Here is a 22553-nt window from a genome sequence, read left to right on the forward strand (position 1 = left end):
GTATTTTAAAATTTATAAGAATTTTATTATGGAATTATAAAAACTGCAAGCAAATGTAATAAAGCATACCTGTTTATCGACGATCAAGTCACAGAACAGAAATATTGAAATATAATTTATCGATGCTCTTGCTTTGAAAATATTTAAATATATTACTTATTTCACAACAATTATGTTTTATTTCTTTCGTGTTCATTAATATTTTCAATATCTAATACTGATAGAACCTTTCATTTTTATTATTTTAATTTACTTAGTGATGATGAGAGGTACATTAGTAAATTTGTGAAACATTCTAGATAATTATTCTCCATTGAAACAACTTACATTTTATTTTAAATTAAGGCTATAAATTCTACTAAATGTCTTAAAATGTTGGTATCTCTAATCGTATTATGAAGAATTATTTTTCAAAGAGAAACAATATCGTTAAATTTACATCTCATTTAAAAGAAAGTTTATAAACAATTTAAACATCCTATATAATCAAACTAAATTGAAATATTATTCATTCTATTTAAGTGCGCATTCCGTCATCGCAGCCAATTATATATAGTCTGTTCAAAATAGAAGTGAAATCACGTCTTATAAATTAAAAATTATAAATTCATTTTAGTCAGATAATATTTTCCTTCTCATTTTGTTTCAAGTGGTAAGCAGTTTTACTGTTAATTATTAAGTAGCTATATTGCAGCGGCTTTTATTGAAAATATTTTTTGCGTGTTGCAGCTGCACGGAAGATTATTAAGCATAGAGTCACTTAAATATCTTAAAACATGAAAATTATAATTTTAGATTCACCAACAAGAGACCCTTAAAGTAAGGGGTGACGAATCAAGATAAGCTTGATCCTAGCTCTATCAGAGATAAAATATATGACATGTATAAAAACGTGATTAGTTTTTTGAACACAAATTTCGAGAAGTGTCCATAAAGAGTTTAAAGATATGCAACTCTCTGAGGGATGTAGAAGATCCTTTCATAGACTGTTAGGTAATATAGGATTTCATTGGTGTAAAGATAACATACGAAAAAGTCGAATGGAACTTTCAGTCAAGGAAGATATATTATTTCAATATGTGTATTAGATGAGATATACATATTTCAGAAGAGGGCCACTCATTACAAGATGATGATAAAAATACTGTTAAGATAACAAAAGTTGATGAAAACAGCTAAGCGTTGGAATAAAAATTGTTTAGATTTTTTTAGTTAGAAATGGGAACAGGAACAGTTAATAACCCCTTCGGTTCGGATGAACTAGATCAGGCATATTGAAGAAGAAATTGACAAATGGTGGAATTGTAAACTAATGTTAGATCGATTGGAAATATTTATAATAATTTGATCTCTTTTAGAAAGGCTCTGGCGGTGCATATTTTTTAGCGAAAAACATTGCAATTTAGAAAAAAAAAACTACATGTAATATCGAAAAATTATTTGCGAGACATTCTGTTTTGGCATGCTGCTATTGTGAAAATTATGGTTATAAACAAAATAACTATGACTTTGAAAACCGTCAAATGATTTTTGGTGACCGAAACTTTCCGAGAAGAGACGAACGTGTTATGTGTTGATTTCGATTACCAGAGAATATCGAGAACGGATAGATTCGTCTACATGCCGAAACTTCTCGCATGGTCTCGCGCAGACCTCGAACGGTTTATTTCGTTCATGTCCATACTCGTCATAATATGCGTCAAAAATAAAAAAAAAATTAATAAAACAAAATGCGCCCAAATCATGCAACCAAGACAGCCGGAAGATTAATGAGACAAAATATATAAACAAATATTTCAGATTTTGGTAGACACGCTGCCACCTCCAACTTTAATACTGTATTCAGCGTTTCTGTTGTGCGTAAATCAACTACAGATCCGTAATTTTTAAAATCGAAATCTGTCTGGTAATCGGTAGAATCGGACGACGAATCCTTATATTTTACATTTGAAACGATGTTGAACATTATTACAAATTAAGTTATTTAATTTCAAGTATTGAAAGTTATTTAGGATTTTGTGTTATTTTCAGTTATTTCCATATTATTGGAACTATTAAACTGAAAACTGTAAGAGAACTGTAAATTTTCTTGGTATTGAGTCCTAATTCATTTCAGCCTCTTTTCGTAAAGTTATTTCGTAACAAACCACTAACCGAGTACTGCAGAAAATTGATATGTTAATTTGTACCTCAGGAGTTAAAATAAATATCAACAATTATAAAGTAGCTTTATAGAATTTTAATTCCTCATTGATTGGTGAGTTATTAGTTTCCATGCGGGGCATAAGATAAAATAGTAGGCAAAATTAAAGATCAGCTATATGCCACGGTGTGATCGAAGAATGTAAAGAAACCGATAACAACTTTTCGGTACACATGCTACATACAAATGGACAAAATATTGGAAAATTCAACTTAATAGCTCCATATCTGTCCACGTTAATTTTGCATTAAGGCGAAATAATAAAAACTTAATTATATCACTCAATAGATGCCCGATTGCTCGAGCAGAATCAACAAAATACCTTGGAATCCATCTTGACGGTAGATTAAATTGGAAGCATCACGTTAGAGAAAAAGCAAAACACATTAGAACCAAAATAAAACAACTATACTGGTTAGTCGGAAGATACTCTCAACTTGATCTAAAATCAAAGAGGTTGACCTACAATACAATTATAAAGCCAATTTGGACCTATGGGGTGCAAATATGGGGTTGCACTAAAAATTCAAATTCAAATCAAGTCAAATACAGCGCTGTCAAAACAAGATTCTTCGATTGATTACCAATGCCTATCGCTATGTAACCAATGAAGAACTGCACGATGACCTGGAAATAAAATGGATTTGCGAAGTTGTGCAGGATTTCGCTTTGAAACACGAAAGAAGATTCACTAAATCATTCTAACGTGGAAGCAATACAACTGCTGGACAGTGCACAGGATGTCGGGAGATTGAAACGAACAAAACCATACGAACTTGTGTGAACATTTAGTGTGTATTATTAGTGTAAACTATAGCTATAAGTTAATAATTAATAAATAATTATAATTGTATAATTGAGGAATACATACTGCTGTATTTTCTCGCACTCGTCTTGCTTGTTAATTAATCCAAGCACATAGGAAAAGCAGTAATAAATTAATTGTAATAATAATAATAATAATTAACATTGTACTAAGCGTATCTAATAAAGATGTTATAAAAAAAACATGCTACATTGTTGGTTTATGGATGATGCTACCACTTTAATACATCATATCTTTTTGTGTTTTTTAACAATAATTTTATGTTTTCCATTTTTTATACTTATATTTTTATACAAAATTTTTCTTAATTTTTATTTTAATTATTTGATTGATAAACATAGTTTTAAAAAAAGTAATATTCGTTTAATGTGTTTAATAAAGTTCATTTAATAACTCTTCCTTAACTGTATTTATTGATTTAAATACTTATTACGGTTGATCCTCTAAAGTCATTGCAGTTTTCAAAACAGAGTATTTGTTTAAAGTGCTTTTGATATAATTTGATAGTATAGAAGACATTGATATTTTAATATCACATGTTGGTTCTATTAACATTAGGAGTTACCAATTATTCTATTATCATATTGATTAATATTTAGTATATTATTTGCAAATTATCTTTTAATTTTTAGTCTCAATTGCAATACATATTCTTTTTGTTGCATTTTAGTTATATTTTGTCCTGAAGTCAGAATAGTGATAAAATATGATCAAATATAATAGTCTCAAATCAAAAAGATATATACTCAGCAATTATGCGCAAATAAGAAAATAAATTTAGCACTAGAATCTTCTATACAAAAACGTTGTAGACTTACATAAACCTGTCTCAATGTCTGACTCTCTACATGTGTGCATAGTCGTAGTAATTATTTTATTTATTTATAAGCTTCTAGTGTCGAAATATATTCTATTATTGTAACCGAATATAAACTGTATAGAGAAAATTACGCATTTTTTAGATTTGTTGCAAAAACCAATAAAAAATAAATTAACAAAAAGGAATTGAATTTTATTCCGAAGTAATTTAAGTATCTCCAAAGCAATAAAAAAGCTTTTAGAGAGAAATTTAATTCTTTTGGTTTCATGAGAATTTTAGCCAAAAGTATTTTTATTTTTTTAAAATACAAAGATTAATTGCTTTCGCTGCGTATTTAATAAAACGCTGTAATTTTAAGACTACTGCTCTTAAGAGTCCTAAGATTTTTAATCACATAGTTAATATGATAAATTTAAAGTTAATTATTTTTTGCCATTAATCGTTGGAAAATTATTTATCAGTAATTTTTTGCAATCTTCATTGTGTAGTTGATTTACAAGTTTGCTGCAACTATTAAGCTGCCAAAATGGTTAATATATATTAAAGCTACTAATATATATTTAATAAATATCAACTATGGAAATGAACTTAATAATTTTTAATAATTAATGGGTTTAACGTAAAATTATGTTTAAGTTCAAAATATCCTATTATGCTGCGTACAGACCGGGCCAACGAAGGGCAACGAATGATATTCGACGTTGGACACTGAACATGCGTTGGCCTTCTGCTGGGTACAGACCGGGCCAACGAAAGACAAAGAATGGGTTTGTTGGGATATTTTTAGTTCTGTTTGGACGGTTTGACGACGGCCAACGAAGATTTCTTGGCATTCGCTTGCAATCCGTAGAGTGTCGTGACGAATGCGGTATGGACGGTCGGTATATACGTTATAATCGACGCCACCGTTGAAAAATACGGTTTCCCGTCCACGAACGTTTTCTCTTAACAACAAATTCAATATGTACGTTTCATCGAAGGCCAACGAATGTTCGGCATCTAACTCCGAATCTCATTCGTTTTCGTTCGTTGGCCCGGTCTGTGCAGTATTATTATAATTCATATAAAGCATATAAATTGATTTTGAAGCCTTCTTTTATTTTTTGTTTGGAAAAATCGGTAAAATGTATTTTACTCAACATATTGTTTATATATTGTCTCAACTTTTTTCCATCTTTCAGGTAATTTACTTATTCCATATCAATAGAACGATGTATTTTTAGAGGCTATCCACATATTAGCCCATAGCTTGATAAGAAATGGAGCATTGTTTGGGCAGGTCAAGTCTTATATGTCAGAACAAGTAAATGGAATTAAAAAAGTCTGGAGAACACGGCGGTTGAGGTACCACTTCCCATTTCAATGCTTCCAAGTGCTTTTTCACTGGGTTCACAATATGTGGTTGAGCTTGAATGTGTCTTTGCTCGAATCGTGTGGGCAGTGCTCGACTCAAACTCATCAACTGTAGTTGATGGCCGTTCACATTGTAGGTTTGATTAGGAAATGTCTTCATCCCCAATCGATTTTAAATGATTTCTTGTATCACTATCAATAATTTTGCATATTTTGCTTTTTACACGTTCCATCATCGAGTATGCCTTCAAATTTTTAAATTAAAATTAAACTAAATGATTAAGGTTTAAATTATAATTGGAATAATAGAATAAATATATTTAAGAGAGTCACTAACAATCAAGATTTCTTGGCACCTATGATTTCGATTTTAATTTCTAGCATTTTCCTTTCCAATCTTTGTATTACATATCTTGTGTTATTATATATAGTCTGTTCAATGTTACTTTGTACATACGTTATTTAAATTTGTAACATCAAAACGTCGCAATGCTGCAGTTTGGCTTTGATATACAACAAAATTCTAATCTAAAATAATTGAACAAAATGTTATCAAATATAGTTTATTTTAATATTATAGTACATCTACAAATTACAGTTAATTATATACCCACAATAGTTTAAATGTTAGAGTTATAACCTCTTATCACTATTGCTTTCAAGAATTTTGCATACGTATGGACGACTTTGACAGGCTCATTCGTTTACGTGTTCGAACTAATCAGACAGCATTGTGCCTCTTTTTAACGAGAATAAAATGAGAAGAAGAATATTGCCTGATTCTAAAACGAATCTACAAATTTTAATAGGCAATACATTAATCATCTTGATGACGTATGTATAAACTTTGATTAGACTATTTTTATATCATACAATCACTTATCCATGTATCCTGCTTGCCCAATCTAACGGCACATATCTTAGTCTTCGGGTGATTATAATTAAATCATGAATTAATTATATACGATTATTATATAAAGGTCATTCTATTGACCTCGGAGTGCCTGACAATGATTTGCTTGATCAGCAATAGGTATTATATCTCACTATATATGTACTATTAATATATTAATCGGCTTAGCGAAAAATTTGACTTTATTCACATTATTTATATGACGGTTATATATGTTCGTATTGTTGGAACTATTAAAATTTATGGCAAGTTTGAACAAAAATGATAAAAAATTGCGTGATCACGTACACTTATATTTTACATTTTTTATAGAGAGCACAAATTAATGTATGTGCTTTATCGGAAGGAACTCGATTTATGTGAACATTTCATACCAACATAGATTGTTTTGTTTACAACGAATTTTGTTTACAACGAATTTTGTTTACAAAATGTTTAGAATTCCAATGTCAGTTTTTCATTTGATTTAATATCAGACGAAAAGACAAAATGTTCTTGCTCCAGGGCTGATAATAATTGATACGGCTTTGGAGACATATTTTATTGTGCTAGAGGGAATTCTAAAGAATATTAAGATTTTTCCATAACTTTTAATGGTGTTAATTTCTGATTCACTTCAGGTTTCTTTAGTCAATGTTTTCTTAACAAAGCAGTCACCAAATATTACAGGTAATAAACCCACTACAATAATTCCTCATTTGTTGATGAGTTGTCAGTTCGAGCATAAGACAAAGCAGTAGATAAATGAAAGACATAGAAGACAAATTAAAGATGGGCTATCCGCGAGAGTGATATCGATGAATAGGATAAATAAGCCCTATTTTATTTAAAACTTTAGTTAAAGAAATTATACTTTAATCAGCCTTGTGTACTTATGCAGCAATTAAAATGAAACTAACTACATACTACAAAAGATAATATCAATAATTGTAAATTTGTAAAAAATGTATTGATAAATATTAGGGCGTTGCATGATTAATATTATAAGATATTTGACTATACGTCATATTGTTTTTTGAACTTTATTTTAATTTTTTACAGTCCGAAGGTTTGAAATATAAATAGTTAATATTTAATATTTGTTAATTAATTCCTTTAATATACTTTTCTAAATTGTAACAAATAAATTACCTAATGGTGTTCGTTATTGCTAAATACTAAATACATATTAAAGTCAAATATAGGTCTCTGTTTTAATATGTATCACTTAATTTATTATTCTATACTTATCTTTATAACATAAAAGTAAGAAGGATTATGTACGGTTATATTTAATAATCTGATGTAACAGTTCTGAAAATAATCTTTCTGACTGAGTGATCAACTTAGAAATCATCTTAGAAGACTTCCGACTTCCGGTCTTATCCAGTTTGGTAACTGGCGTGACAGGGATCATTTTCCTTGTCGGATTATATATTTATGATGGTAATGATTAGAACTCGCGATTATCGCAACAGTGGGCTTATATCTTTTATTTCTATCGCCTTTATCACTGCGCCAGCCATTCAATTGCTCATCTTATATTAAAAAAAATGTGAAAATAAGTTTTAGTAACATATTAGTTTAAAATTATTCCCTCACTCTATGAAGAGCTAAACATGATTACCATAATAAATTGCGATCGAATAACGACTATAGGCCGATCACTAGTATTATTAAGTAGTTTATTCTATTTACTATTCTAATTATATCAAATATGTGAATTGAGCAATATTATACACAATTCCATGATAAGAAACACAATTTTTCTCAATTATACTAAAGATATAAAGAATGAAAATACATGTACGACATGAATTTAAAAATGCTCGTAAGTTAAATTGCGAAGCCGTACGACAATGAAAGAAAATCCCGTTCCACATGACGTCGTAAAATATTTCCATGATTGCTTGATATCTGTCGAGACGTGTATGAGTCACCCGCCTGAGCTCATTTAGCTAATCTATCATAAACTTTTTAGATCTACAAATAATTTTCATCCACCGGCGCTATTGTCCGCTATAAATATAAAACCTAGATCACCGACAGTATCAGTAGGAATAAAGGTTTTATTTCATTAAGATTTGGCGCTATACGTCGTTGAATGATGGACGATAATAATTTTAGATTATTTTATAGTGTGAAATATAATATTTTATGACGTCTATGTTAGTTTGCCATTTTAGTGAAATATTTCAATTTAATTTATATTAGAATATTTATTTTATTTATTAATGTATTACAATTAAAATTACTAATTAGGAATTATTAAATAGAATATTGTACATTAAATTTTTGATATTAATACAGTTAATTTAAGATACATATGTCAAATATATCAATTGATATCCCTTGTAATATTTTACCGCAGACAACACAAAAACAATATGTGGATATCGAATAAATAATAGTATATATTAAAAATCATCGTGGTCCAGAGATTCGGCTACTTTCGGAACTATTCGTATATTCGTAGCATACTTCCTGTAAACCGAAATATAAAAGCCGATGTTGCCAAATATACAGCTAAGCTATTTGCTTTATGGATGTATTTTATTTTAGAAAAATAATATGTTTAACAAGACTTTCTGAAACTCATTTTCATATTTTGTTTTGAAACAAAAAATAATAATAGAGTATATACGTTTTTTTTTTAGTATTTAGTACAATATATAGTTCTTGCCTTTGGATTTGGCAATATTGCATGGTATTGCAAGCCAAGCACTCAAAAGAAATGGTGATGTATCGTATTGCTCTGATTAAACGTTGGTAATTTATTTGTTTAACTATTAAAGCAATTGATATGACTTTTTATAAAGTTATATTCTTGGCCTTTTACTGTGACATTTTAACATTTTAGCAGAAATACAAAAATAGAGAGTCAAAGGTAAGTTTAGTTTCAGTTGTTAGAAATAGGATATATTAATTAAATGACTTGAAATTTATAGTGTAACTAAATTAATATGTCAAGTTTGTAATAAGATATAATTAGTAGCAAGAGAAAGAAACAGACATGTCACCTTGAGCTCGCTGCACAACTAAAGCCGATGACAAAAAGGATCATCTGCCTTCTCTGTGTCCTCAACGTAATGATTTTACTACAGATGTTAATTAATCTAATCTCTATTTTAAGAATTTGTAAGGCTTTGGAAAGTTGGAAGACACAGGACGATAAAGAAAAAAATATTATTGCTTAAAGAATTTTTCAGCGAACAAGAAGCCAAGAAGCTAATATACAACTATATAAGAAGTAATTTTCAAGGTAATAATTTCCATAAAAATATAGATGTGATTATTTTCTTACAAATGAATTTTAGAGTCTGTCTATATAAGTATTTTTGTTTGTTAAGAATGCTATGCGACTTAATATTGAGACAAATACAAGTAGCCAATATGAATCTCAGAATCTCTCAGCATTGAATTTTGACAAGGTAATGGATAATTATATATTTAATTAATATCAATTAGTCATCCAGTTTATAGGCATTGCAGAAGTGAAGGAAAATATTGCATACCATTAATCCTGAATAAGTAGTTATTTGGAAAACTATTGTACTTGCTACAGCTGTATTATTGGTTGATAACGAAGAGTAATCTGCCAAAATATCAAGGAAAAGAAAAGCAGATCTAATAAGAAATAAAGAAAGGTATACTAAAAAACACAAAATATTAACATCCTTACTTTTTTATGTACTTGAGTCTTGATTTCTTAATACGGTGGTGGTTTTTTAATAGGTAAGCCCTTTTCCATTAAATATATTAACCTTGCCTTTATTTGAAAAAATGTTCTATTGCAACTTTTATTGTATTGCAATTAATTAATACATAGTGTGAGAAGTATAAAGGAATGCATCTACAAGTAAGTTGTTATAAAATTTTATTTATATAGAATACATTTGTATTATCCAAATATATGGCAGTTTAAATTATTTTTTAAAAATTATTTTAAATGTTTATATACAGGAACAAAGGGAATCAGTGTGTGGCGAATAAGACATGTTAAGTCAGGAAAAATCAGTAGTCATTACTCAAGTCATTACTTTGAGATATTTAACAAAATAACTATTTGGAATATATAAAGCAATAGAATTTAGAAAAGGTGAATCTCTACCAAAGAGAAAGAGGACAATTGTTTCAGCTCCCGCTAGAAAAGTAAATAGAGAGGAATATAATCAAGAATTAAATAATCTCCAAAGGAAGAAAGAAGAAGATACGAATATATAAAATAATAAAAGATAAACAAACATATGTAATTGATGAAAATTTTAGAAAACGTAAATAGTAAGTAAAACGAAGGAAGTACTTTAATCCGAAAATATAACAAAAAATAAATTAAAGAAAAAAAAAAGAAAAAACAAGGAACTGATGAATGAGATAAAATGGAAATAATGGACAAGTATGAATAGAGATAAGTAGCTGGAAAGATAACAAAAAATTGGAACAGTCTGAAGAAAATTTTTTTCAAGAAATGTTAAATCTCAATGAAATGTTTGTGTGTCATGCGTTATCTCAATGGAAAGGGAAATGATATACTTAGTTTAAACTTTTCCACTCTTCCGTTATATAATTTAAATCTATCATCCACATTCAATAGGTTAACATTAGCTTTCAAGCACATTACAAAGTCAATGATATATTTGCATTATTTATTACACTCATTATAAAAAATCTGAAAAATATAAAGATACACTAATTTAACGCGTAAACTAGGCAGTGCTCTGCTTTCGTGTATACACTAACATCATATTATTATGATTAAAATGATAGTTTGACATTGATTCTGTTCATTATTCTGGACAAGTTCTTTCTGATCTGATTGATGACGTCCGTTTCCAAATCTTTTTAGGAATCACTATCTTTGATGAAACACGAGTTATCGGTACAACGCTGAATCTGAATGCTATATTTTCTTATGGTTTTAAGAATAACATTGCTTTCGTTCTTTTGAGAGGGTAGAAGTTATTCGAAACCAACACATTCTTCTATGTTTAACATCTAGTTCTTCTTACTGTTCCTTTATATTAGCCGTCCTAAATATTTTTCTGAATGGTAACATATATCTAGTCTCATAGGGATGTGTAGAGATGTGTTGATTTCTATTATATGTCAAAATGACATGGACATATCAAGTTATAATATGTAGTCTCATCCAAACTGATTGTCCGTTATGAAGCCATAATAGCAGTATCGCCAGCAAAAGAAAATATTTGGCAATTTTCTATATAGTCAGTATATATTTTACTCCGAGTTTAAAACGAATTTAACATTTTTACAAACTGAATTTGGCAATACGCTCGACGGCATTGATGACATATATCGTCGACTATAAATATCTATCTAAACTAAATTATAATATGTACAGGATATCTGATTAGAACATATAACATTATTGGGAAAAGTGTGAAATTAAAAAGAAAACAACCGTAACCAAACTGAGAATTTTTTGCACAAACTTGGTCAAACTTTTGTGCGGAGAAGCATTTAACCACTTCGGAATTTCGGATGTCTTAAGGCAGTTGGCGTAAAAGTTCAGTCCCTTGGAGAATAGGAAAGTAAAGTAAAAACACGAACTTCCTTGGTTCTAGTCTTACATATGTTGTTCAGCAAAAAGTTCCGAAGAAATAACGGAGCTGAATATTAATAAAATCGATAGTTTCTTTTTTAATTAAAATTTTCAGTAGGAAAGTGTTAATTTTCTCTTGTGTGATATAAATATCAATTTCAACAAGTGCTCGGAAACCTAAGTTAACATATAGTTTATTAATGTTGATTTGGTTACTAGCATAACAAAAAGCTTATTTCCATATTTTCTATATATATGGAATTCACTTGCAATATTTAACGCTAACGAATACAGGTCATATGTCCGTGAGTAGCTTATTTGTTTCTTTTTATTTTTCTTCAAGTATTCTAATATTCGAACTTCAGTATTATTTAAAACAGATATAGTCTATCCAATAAAATGGTCAACTCACGCAATCTATTATGACGCCAAAATATTGTATTTTTGACCCATTTGACTTTGACTTTTAATTTAATTATGGTTTGATATGTAATAATGTTCTAATGTAAATAAATAAGTTAGTAAAAGTAATATTGTCAAATATAATTTATTTTAATTTTATAGAACATCTAATACTTCAATACATAATATCAAAATACAACAGTTAATTTTGCAGCCACAATGGCTTGTCGGTTAGAATTGTTATAATATCTTTACGTTGAACTCTTTTCTAGGCCATCTGTAGTATCCCTTGGAGGCCTATCTAAATAAAAATTGTATATTAAAGTAACGTATTTCACTTTCATTAAATAACATTTAACATTTAATGTTTCCTTCGTTGGTCTGTTTGCTTCTCAAGGCCTTGACATCATTGTATTTCTCCTTAGTTTCTTCCAGTAAAACCCATGTACTTTCTACATATCGAAACAGGTTTTGCTCATATATCTTTTTGACCTGCATGTCTACTGTAGCAATTCTCCGCCACACCCTATAACAAGTCGAATTGATTAAATATGCAGTCTTTGACCATATATTTTAATAATCTGTTCCTATATGTATTCTTTTTAGGCGTATTTCTAAAAAGATCTACTACATAGTAGGACTGCCGAAGATATATCGATATTTTTACCGATATATCGATATTCTGTAAGCCGCTATTTTTCGATATATTTTCAAGAAAATCAATTATATTTCCTAAATATTATAATTTTAGAGGTTTTGTTATTTTATTTGTTTTTGATATATTGTAATAGAGATATTTTCCTCGGCGGCCAACTCTCCTAAATTTGTAGTACTTCACTTTTTGACATGGTATTTTTAGAACTTATATTATGCAAGGCATTCCTTAATTACAGCATATGTCAATCGAGCTTTTGGGATCCACTTACGCCCACAATGTACTACATTAATCATGTTTATTTCATAATAGAGTAAAAGGGCTATTTTAATTAAAATATTATATTGAATGTTACTTTAATAATTAAAATAATAAGTGTCTGTATATCAAGATATATTGAAATATATGCAAATTATCTCAAGAACTATACTCCTTGTCGATAGATAGGGACTATCCTTTATCCATATTCCTCAGTTAACATAGATATTACAAAAACAATAAATATGTAAGGGTTTATGTTAATCTTATATATAAAAATGAATCGCAAAATATGTTCCTAAGCGCATAACTCAACAACGCCTGGACCAATTTGGCCAAATCTTTTTTTAAAATGTTCGTTGAAGTTCAAAAATAGCCCTTTTTGTTTGAATTTGTTTCGTGTATCAGTTGACAATTCATCTGTCATCTGTCAAAAGTCATCTGTAACAGACAACTTTTTTTTTTTAAATTTGATATGACTTGAACTCAAATCCTTTTAATCCGTACGAATTGTTTTATTTATTTAAAATTTTTTATTTGTTTAAAATTTAATTCAAATTTTAAATAAATAAAACAATTCGTACGGCTTAAAAGGATTTGAGTTCAAGTCATATCAAATTTAAAAAAAAAAGTTGTCTGTTACAGATGACTTTTGACAGATGACAGATGAATTGTCAAGTGATACACGAAACAAATTCGTATATCGTGTTTTGTGCAGAGTGTTTAGTTAGTTAGTGTTTGTTTAGTTCGTGATTAGTGAAAAAATAATTTATATTTGATATGCCTCCTATAAGACGAAGCAATTTAGGTAGAAGAACCAGAAATGCTATAAACCAAGCTAATTACCGATCTAATCGTACTGCACAAGAACGTGACGACGGAAATGAACGTGAAAGAATTCGGATATCACAAACGCGTGAAGCGCGAGCGCGACATTCAACTAATAATCGCGCAAGTTTGAATCCAGCTGCTTTCAGTTACGATGTGTCAATTGACTACAGTAACTACCAATGTGTTGTTATTGGTTCTATGAACTTGGTTTGCTCACACTGTAAGGCATTAAAATACAAAAACGAAGCCAATGGATTGTGTTGCTCAAATGGTAAAGTGAAATTGATACAATTGGATCCACCACCAGAACCATTGTACTCATTGGTTTCAGGAATAGGAACAGATTCTATACACTTTTTGACACATATTCAACAATATAACAATTGCTTTCAAATGACTTCATTTGGGGCAACAAATGCAGTTCGGGAAAATTTTATGCCAACTTTCAAGGTATGTATTATAGCAGTTACTCATAATTATTTTAGCGAACAAAATTTTCTGTCACCAAAGTTAAGATGTGTTACTAATCTTCAATTTCTTAATAATTACGAAATATATCACTTAGTCATCATATTATATGGTGATTCAGTTTCAGTGACACTTTTATTATATTTTATATTTGATAGATATTAGTTAAAACTAAATATATACTTTTTAAGATCAAATATTATTTAAGTTTGATCATTGACAATCCATTAATTTATACCACACCATAATATTTTTTTTATTTACAGATACAAGGGCAAATATATCACAGAGCAGGTTCACTGTTACCAGTGTCAGATAGCGACAACAAATTCCTGCAAATTTATTTTATGGGCAATTCACCACAAGAAATTGATCTGCGTTGTGCACATAACAATTTAGTAAAAAGGTCTATTGTAGAACAATTACAAACTTTATTTCATCAACACAATCAATTGATTATATTGTTTAAAACTGCCCTGGATCTGATGCCATCCGATAATCACAAAATTGTAATCAGAGCTGATAAAACACCTGCAGGTCAACATACAAGACGTTTTAATGCACCAACTATTGATGAAGTTGCTATCGTTGTAGTTGGAGAAAACTTGGAATCCCGTGATATTGTTTTACATCGTCGGAATTTTCAATTACAACCTATAAAGGAAACACACCGCTCATATGATGCACTGCAATATCCCATTATATTTTGGCAAGGTGAAGATGGCTACGATTTATCAATAAAAATGATAAATCCCATTACAGGTAACTAAAATATTAGTTTAGCTATGGCGATAATATCTCAGTCACTATATTATGTATTTTAATTTTATATTTGAATGTTATTAAAACAAAATCTGTTTACAGGTTCTGAAACCAACAAAAAAGTCAGTTCAATGAACTATTATTCATACCGCCTAATGATTCGGGAAAATGCAGATAATCACATATTGAAATGTCGGCGATTATATCACAAATATGTTGATGACATGTATGTTAAAATTGAAACGGAGAGATTAACATTCATCAGGCTGAATCAAACCAAACTCCGATCTGAAGAGTATATCCACCTTCGAGATGCGATTAATACTGATGGAAATGCACAGAATGTCGGTCGGATGACTATTCTTCCAGCAACATACATCGGAAGCCCTCGGCATATGCACGAATATGCTCAAGATGCCATGTCGTATGTTCGTCATTATGGTACAGCAGATTTGTTCATCACATTTACATGCAATCCGCAATGGATAGAAATTAAGCAGGAGTTATTACCTGGGAAATCATCCATTGATCGTCATGATATTACAGCCAGAGTCTTTAGACAAAAGTTGAAATCTTTAATGAATTTCATCGTAAAACATAATGTGTTTGGTGAGACACGCTGCTGGATGTATTCTGTGGAGTGGCAGAAACGAGGATTGCCACATGCACACATTTTGATTTGGTTGGTTGAAAAGATAAGGCCAAATGAAGTTGATGCAGTGATATCAGCTGAAATCCCTAATGTACAAGTAGATCCTGGATTGCATGAGGTAGTTATCAAAAACATGATACATGGTCCCTGTGGAACTCTTAATCAAAATTCACCGTGTATGATGGATGGTAAATGTTCAAAACGATATCCACGGACATTAATATCGGAAACAATTACTGGTAATGACGGTTATCCATTGTATCGTCGCAGATCGACAGCAGACAATGGAAAATCAACAATTGTCAAATTAAATTAACAAGATATTGAAATAGATAATCGTTGGATTGTTCCATATTCACCCATTTTATCAAAGACATTCAAAGCACACATCAACGTTGAATCTTGCCATTCAGTGAAATCGATTAAATACATTTGCAAATATGTAACCAAAGGGAGTGATATGGCTGTGATTGGAATTGGTGCAGAGAATTCTAATGATGAAGTTACCCAATACCAAATGGGCCGCTATGTCAGTAGTAATGAAGCAGTTTGGCGAATATTTTCTTTTCCTATTCATGAGAGACACCCTTCTGTTGTTCACTTAGCTGTGCATTTAGAAAATGGACAAAGAGTGTATTTTACAGCACAGAACGCAGTACAAAGAGCTGCTCAGCCACCATCTACTACATTAACCAGTTTTTTTGAGACATGCCAAAACGATGATTTCGCACAAACATTGCTATATTCTGAAATGCCAAAATATTATACCTGGAATCAATCCTCAAGGAGATTTATACGACGGAAACAAGGAAAACCAGTTCCAGGATATACAGATGTATATTCCACCGATGCGATTGGCCGGATTTATTCAGTACATCCAAGCAATGATGAATGTTTTTATTTACGACTGCTATTAGTCAATGTACGTGGCCCAACATCATTCCAACAGTTACGAACTGTTGATGGTGAATTGTGTGGATCCTACAGAGAAGCCTGTCAACGTTTGCAATTGCTTGAAAATGACGCTCATTGGGATCAAACTCTCAATGATGCTGTAATATCATCACACACTCATCAAATACGAACATTGTTTTCTATAATCATATCTACATGCTTCCCATCAAACCCAATTGATTTGTGGATGAAGTACAAAGATTATATGTGTGATGATATTTTGTATCAAATACGGAATAGAATGGGAAATCCAAATATACAAATCAGTGAAGAAATTTACAATGAAGCATTGATTTCAATTGAGGACATGTGCTTGATAATGTCAAACAAACTATTAATTCAATTAGGCCTGACCGCGCCCAATCGTCCAATGCATGACGCTTTTAACCAAGAGTTGCATCGAGAAAGACTGTATGATCTCAACGCTTTGAAAGAATAAATTCAAACAAATCTTCCACTGTTAAATGAACAACAGAAGTATGTATTTGAAACTCTTATGAAAGTAACAAATGATGAAACTGGAGGGATTTATTTTACTTTCTTAGATGCACCTGGTGGTACAGGAAAAACTTTTTTTATTTCATTAATATTAGCAACAATTCGCTCACAAAATAAAATTGCACTTGCACTCGCTTCGTCGGGAATCGCAGCAACTTTGCTTGAAGGTGGTCGAACAGCCCATTCAGCACTAAAATTGCCATTAAATATGCAAAGCAATGAAACTCCAACCTGCAACGTTTCGAAGAACTCTGCAATGGCAAAGGTTTTGCAGCAATGTAAATTGATTGTTTGGGATGAATGCACGATGGCACATAAAAAATCTTTGGAGGCTTTAGACAGAACCTTAAAAGATCTACGTAGCAATAATAACCGATTTGGTGGTGCAATGATTTTATTAGCAGGAGATTTTCGTTAAACATTGCCAGTGATTCCACGATCAACGCCAGCTGATGAACTCAATGCATGTCTAAAGTCCTCCAATTTGTGGAAACATGTTAAAGTACTTCATTTAAGCAAGAATATGCGTGTCGAGTTGCAAAATGACCAATCTGGAAACATATTCTCTAAACAACTCATTGACATTGGTAATGGCAAATTTCCTATAGACATGTTGACGGCTTGCTTTTGCTATGACTATAAACAAGTCCCAGGGGCAATCATTAAGTGTTTGTGGTATTAATCTAGAAAACCCATGTTTCTCACATGGTCAATTGTATGTTGCCTGTTCCCGTGTTGGAAAACCATCAGATTTGTTTATCTATGCGCCAGGTAATCAAACAAAAAACATCGTATACCACAAAGCAATATAATGATAATAATAATAATAATTATGATTCACATGATTAACAATAAAGCGATTACTTACTTTTCAATCATTATATATGTTTTATTTAATTATTTTTTATTCACAACGCCCTATCACCAGGGTGATGGTTCTGTTCAGGAGAATTTTTTAAAATACGTAGGCACAAAAACTGCCACATTACAAATCTTTTTGACAGGACGAAGTCTGTCGGGTCAGCTAGTATATATTATAAAAAAGCATAGATTTTTTTCAGTTTTTTGAAAATGATTTAAAAAATATCGATATATCGTAATATAGATATTTTTCTCGGTGGTCAAAACTCCTATTATATAGAACGCAATTAATTCTTTCATTATATTTACCAAATAAATTTGTAGTACTTAACTCCTTGACATTGTATTTTTAAGGCATTCCATAATTACAGCATATGCCTATCCACTTGTTGGGATCTTTGCTATTATGGTGTTATTGCATTGTCCGTAATAATAAATGATAGCTTTTAGATAGATTTTTCCATGTTTATTCTTTTTAATTATCTTTTATTATCGTCTTTATACGGGTGTCCTTATGTTTCATTTTGAAATATCTATGTCCATACGCAAATTGAAATAAAAATCTTCTTTAATTTTATCATATGCTTTTAAACATTGTATTCTTTTAATATCAACATCTGAAGTTCCGTTAAACCTCTCCGTATGACTTACATCCCTAAAAGAGCCACATATCCCTAAATGTTCTATGGTTACTTTCCAGATTAACAGTTATCTTTGAAATAATTAATTTAAATTATATTTATATTGAGAAACTGCTTTGATATATTTCATAAATTTTATCTCGAATTGAACTAACATCGAGGTGATCTTGAGACGCCACCTTATTCTTATGAAGACGTTTTCATTTTGGTGAACACAACATCATATTGTTTCCCTTTTTTGAGAGATTTTAGTCACATCATCCATACTAAAATTTAATGCAGCTGTGACATACTGAAAAAGTGATAAATTTAATCATAAATATTATAGAGCGATTTTAAATTTAGCAAAGCAACCAAAGCGCTTGCCAAAACCTTTGCTGTTTATAACCTCTTAATTTTTTTTAGACATTTGACAGCTCGATGAATTTTATAAGCACACATGTAATAGATTACACGATCGGACGCCCAGCGTTGAATCAATTTTTAAATAGAATGAAATGGAGAAATGGAGAAACAAACGGGAAACAGGAAAATATCGTCTAGTATTAAAACGAATTTACAATCTGCAATAGGCAATACATTAAACATCGTAGTGACTTCATTGTTATTTCGTGTAGATTCTACGGGTATGATTAAAATTAATTTGGCATTACGCCTCAGATGTTGTCTCACATAAAAATCTATACCCACGCATATTTCGTGGTAATTGAGAAAAAAACGAGATATTTCTGTGCCTTTAGATTTTAGGTTCATCAGCCTACATATTTCAAAGTCGAAGATTGCCGAATGGGGTATTTTGTCCGCTACAAACAGGTTCACTATTTAGAACTAACACCCTAATAAAAGTTTTCGATAATGTTTGATGTTAAAGTCTTGTTTACAGATTCATAAAAGTAGGTATAACTGGAGAGGTGATAATTTTAATGCTGTATTTCTTACAAGATTGGAAAATCCTCTTCAGTCATAAAGAGCAAGTGTCCCTATAGGTTTCTCAATAGCCCCAGTTTTATTCAATTTATTTATGTTGGATATCCCCACGAATGAATATGCCATGATGACACATACCCATCTTTGCTAGGGCATTTTCAGCAGATAACACTCAGAGAAAATTATAGATTGAACTAAATGCGGCGGTCAAGTGGTTAAAAGTCTGCAAATTACAAATTAATCAGAACTAGTGGTCGCCTGGTGATCGATTTATGACCACAATGGACTACGTTAATCATGTTTATGTCATAATAGAGTAAAAGGGCTAATTGGATTAAAATAGTATGTTAATTATTAAATTAATTATTAATAATTAAAATATTAAATGTCTATATATCAAAACATATAGAAATATATGAAAATTCTCTCAAGAACCATACTCCTTGTCGATAGATAGTCCTTATCTTTTATCCATATTTCTCATCTAATATAAATATTACAAAAACAATAAATACGCAAGTCTGATTAAAATAATAATTTCTTTTACCTAAATTTTAAAATAAAATTGCACCGTTCTTTGCTTATTTATTTCTTTCTTCGATGTCGCCTCTGCATATAGCTCAGCTTTAGTTTGTCTTCTAGGGCTTTTATTCATCTGTTGGTTTCTACTTTGTCTTTTGTTCCATGCATCCCAATTGAAATTTCATGAAACTATTTCATAATGGTCAAAATTTTACGCAATATTAATTTTAATTTTTGATGCCCTAAGTAATGTGTTTATTTTCTGCAATATTCCGTTGGTGCTTTGTCAATAAATGCATTTACTCTTGAAAAAAAAAATATAAAAAAAATATTAACAGCCTTTAGAATTACCTTTATTACAATGATATACAATGTCTAAGGTACAATTAATAACCGTCCAATTATACAAGAACAATATTTTCTTTTTTTTACCAGATATCAAATTAAATCAATATTGTGAAAACTTAAGTATCTTGTTAACAAAGAAAACAGACAACCTTTGTTATTCTCGAATTTTTTTAATATATATTGGGCTGAAAGTTGTATGTCGGGATTTTCTTTCACAGCTCTATATACCTTCCGATAAAGCAGGTACATTAATTTGTTTTCTCTATAAAAATATCAAATATAACTTTATGATATCATACTATTCTTAACAATTTTTTATCCAACCTTTTACTAATCTCGACAATACGGAAATATTGAAACTAACTCAAAACACTGCTTAAAATTATATAACTTTGTCTAAAACTACTTTAGTCACTCACTTTCCATTTTAATATCGTTTGAAATGTAAGAAACATCAACACTCCGCTTTATTATGTTTTATAATTTTAAAAAAACCCTATTCCTATTGAGATTAGATCCTAGTAAATTTGTCGATGAGCTAAACCTTTAGCCCGCACGGCTTCCCGCTGGATGTGGTTATATATTTTGTGTCATCGATCTGACTGCTGTTCCAAGTTGCTTGATTTCCATATTATACAAAAAGGTAAGGCCTAAAAATAATTTTCTCGATATAAGCTTTAACCGTTCCAAATATCACTCTTCCAGGTGCCCCTCAGCCGATTAACATAGAGGTCCTCAGAAATCTCGAGCTGTCATCTTCCACCATCACAGGAACAATCCAACTGACCTGTCTAGAGCAAAAGTCCCAATTCCATGGGGACAAAAAGTCACATAGATTCATTTTCGTATTTATGCAGTTTTGTTATTTTCATTTATTGAGAATTGTATCATGGTGGTCACTGGACAATATTTATTATGTTTCGGTGTTTCAGATATAAAATTTCCTTCAAGTATTTTTTTTTGGAATCCGCACCAACTAAGAAAGGTCGCAATTTGCTTTTATTTTTTGCGAAATATTTGGTGAACTAGAATTGTCCACCGTGTGTTATATTTTAAGTACATGTGCAATAATTTTAATTTTATAGACGAATGTTCTTATAAACACGAAATCATTTAATAAATTCAGCAAAACACCCCACATGTACCACATATATTTTATTGGCCTCGATGTTTAAGGTTCTTTTAAAGAATCCCAGGATAGTATGTTTGGTTCACATTCACGTGAATGCATAAAAATGCAACTACTGCCCAGCATCATCTAACATTGCAATAACGATGTTGATATAGTGCATATAATTACTATTTTCATAGCCAACTGTTGTGGATTATGCAAAACCATTTGATCGTGTTCCCGTGAAGTATTTTCTTCAACATTTAATTAAAAAGGCAACAGTTACAATCTGCACGGATTTTCTACTATATTTTTATTTAGTTTAACCCTTTACTTTTGTATTTTGTATAGACATGAAAGCTTCTAGTGTAGTTGAAAACACTACCGAAAACTTATTTCACTTATATCAACCTTACAATACTCTTCTAGATTTCTACAAACAAAATAAAATATATATTGGCCTATGTGTAGGAATAAGTAATAAACAGAATAAGAAGTGGGTGGGGTATCAGTTCCCATTTTGTTTTTGAAATATATTTTCACTTGTTATGCAATATGCGATCACCCGTTGTCAAGCTCGCGTGTGTGCAGTACTCGGCATAAAACTCATTTATTTTAGTCGATAGCGATCGGATTTCATCGAGTAATGCCTTCATATAATTGTCTTTTTTTTGACTGAATAGAACTTTGTCTTCGGTGTCAAAGTCGGAACTTTTAAAATCTCGAAACTAGTATTGATGCACAGAATTTGATGACCTTCAGTCTCCTTTTTCTTTAAAATGAAATAATAAAGTAAAACTACACGCAAATGCGATTTACTTGATAGTAATTCAGACATTTTCTAAAGACCCCCTGAAAAATGTATGTTCACAGTTCAACGAGATGATACATACTGAAAAATGAAGCTTTTCAATGAACTAGCAACAGCAAGTTGGTTACATATGTACCCGTTACGAATTAATATACAGTAGCACCATCCCTTATAAATCCATGGAAAATATTTCAT

General features: G+C 30.5%; 2 protein-coding genes and 1 long non-coding RNA gene across 3 annotated transcripts in view; 2 read left to right on the forward strand and 1 right to left on the reverse strand.

Annotated features, from left to right (window-relative positions):
* LOC143203449 (uncharacterized) overlaps positions 1-22553 on the reverse strand; it is a 219971-nt gene that overhangs the window by 21261 nt on the left and 176157 nt on the right. The window lies entirely within an intron of this gene.
* Positions 8925-9525, forward strand: LOC143194411 (uncharacterized). Its single transcript, XR_013005323.1, has 3 exons — positions 8925-8981; positions 9043-9356; positions 9412-9525. It is a non-coding gene; the product is annotated as an uncharacterized LOC143194411 (long non-coding RNA).
* Positions 13623-16123, forward strand: LOC143197054 (uncharacterized). Its single transcript, XM_076405140.1, has 3 exons — positions 13623-14253; positions 14538-15033; positions 15136-16123. Exons 1-3 carry the CDS (start codon positions 13753-13755, stop codon positions 15999-16001), a joined length of 1863 nt encoding a protein of 620 aa, XP_076261255.1. The 5' UTR covers positions 13623-13752; the 3' UTR covers positions 16002-16123.

This window comes from Rhynchophorus ferrugineus, unplaced genomic scaffold, assembly GCF_030347505.1.
Source record: "Rhynchophorus ferrugineus isolate W39M unplaced genomic scaffold, kcgeb_rfMv2 rfM1, whole genome shotgun sequence".
NCBI lineage: Eukaryota > Metazoa > Arthropoda > Insecta > Coleoptera > Curculionidae > Rhynchophorus > Rhynchophorus ferrugineus.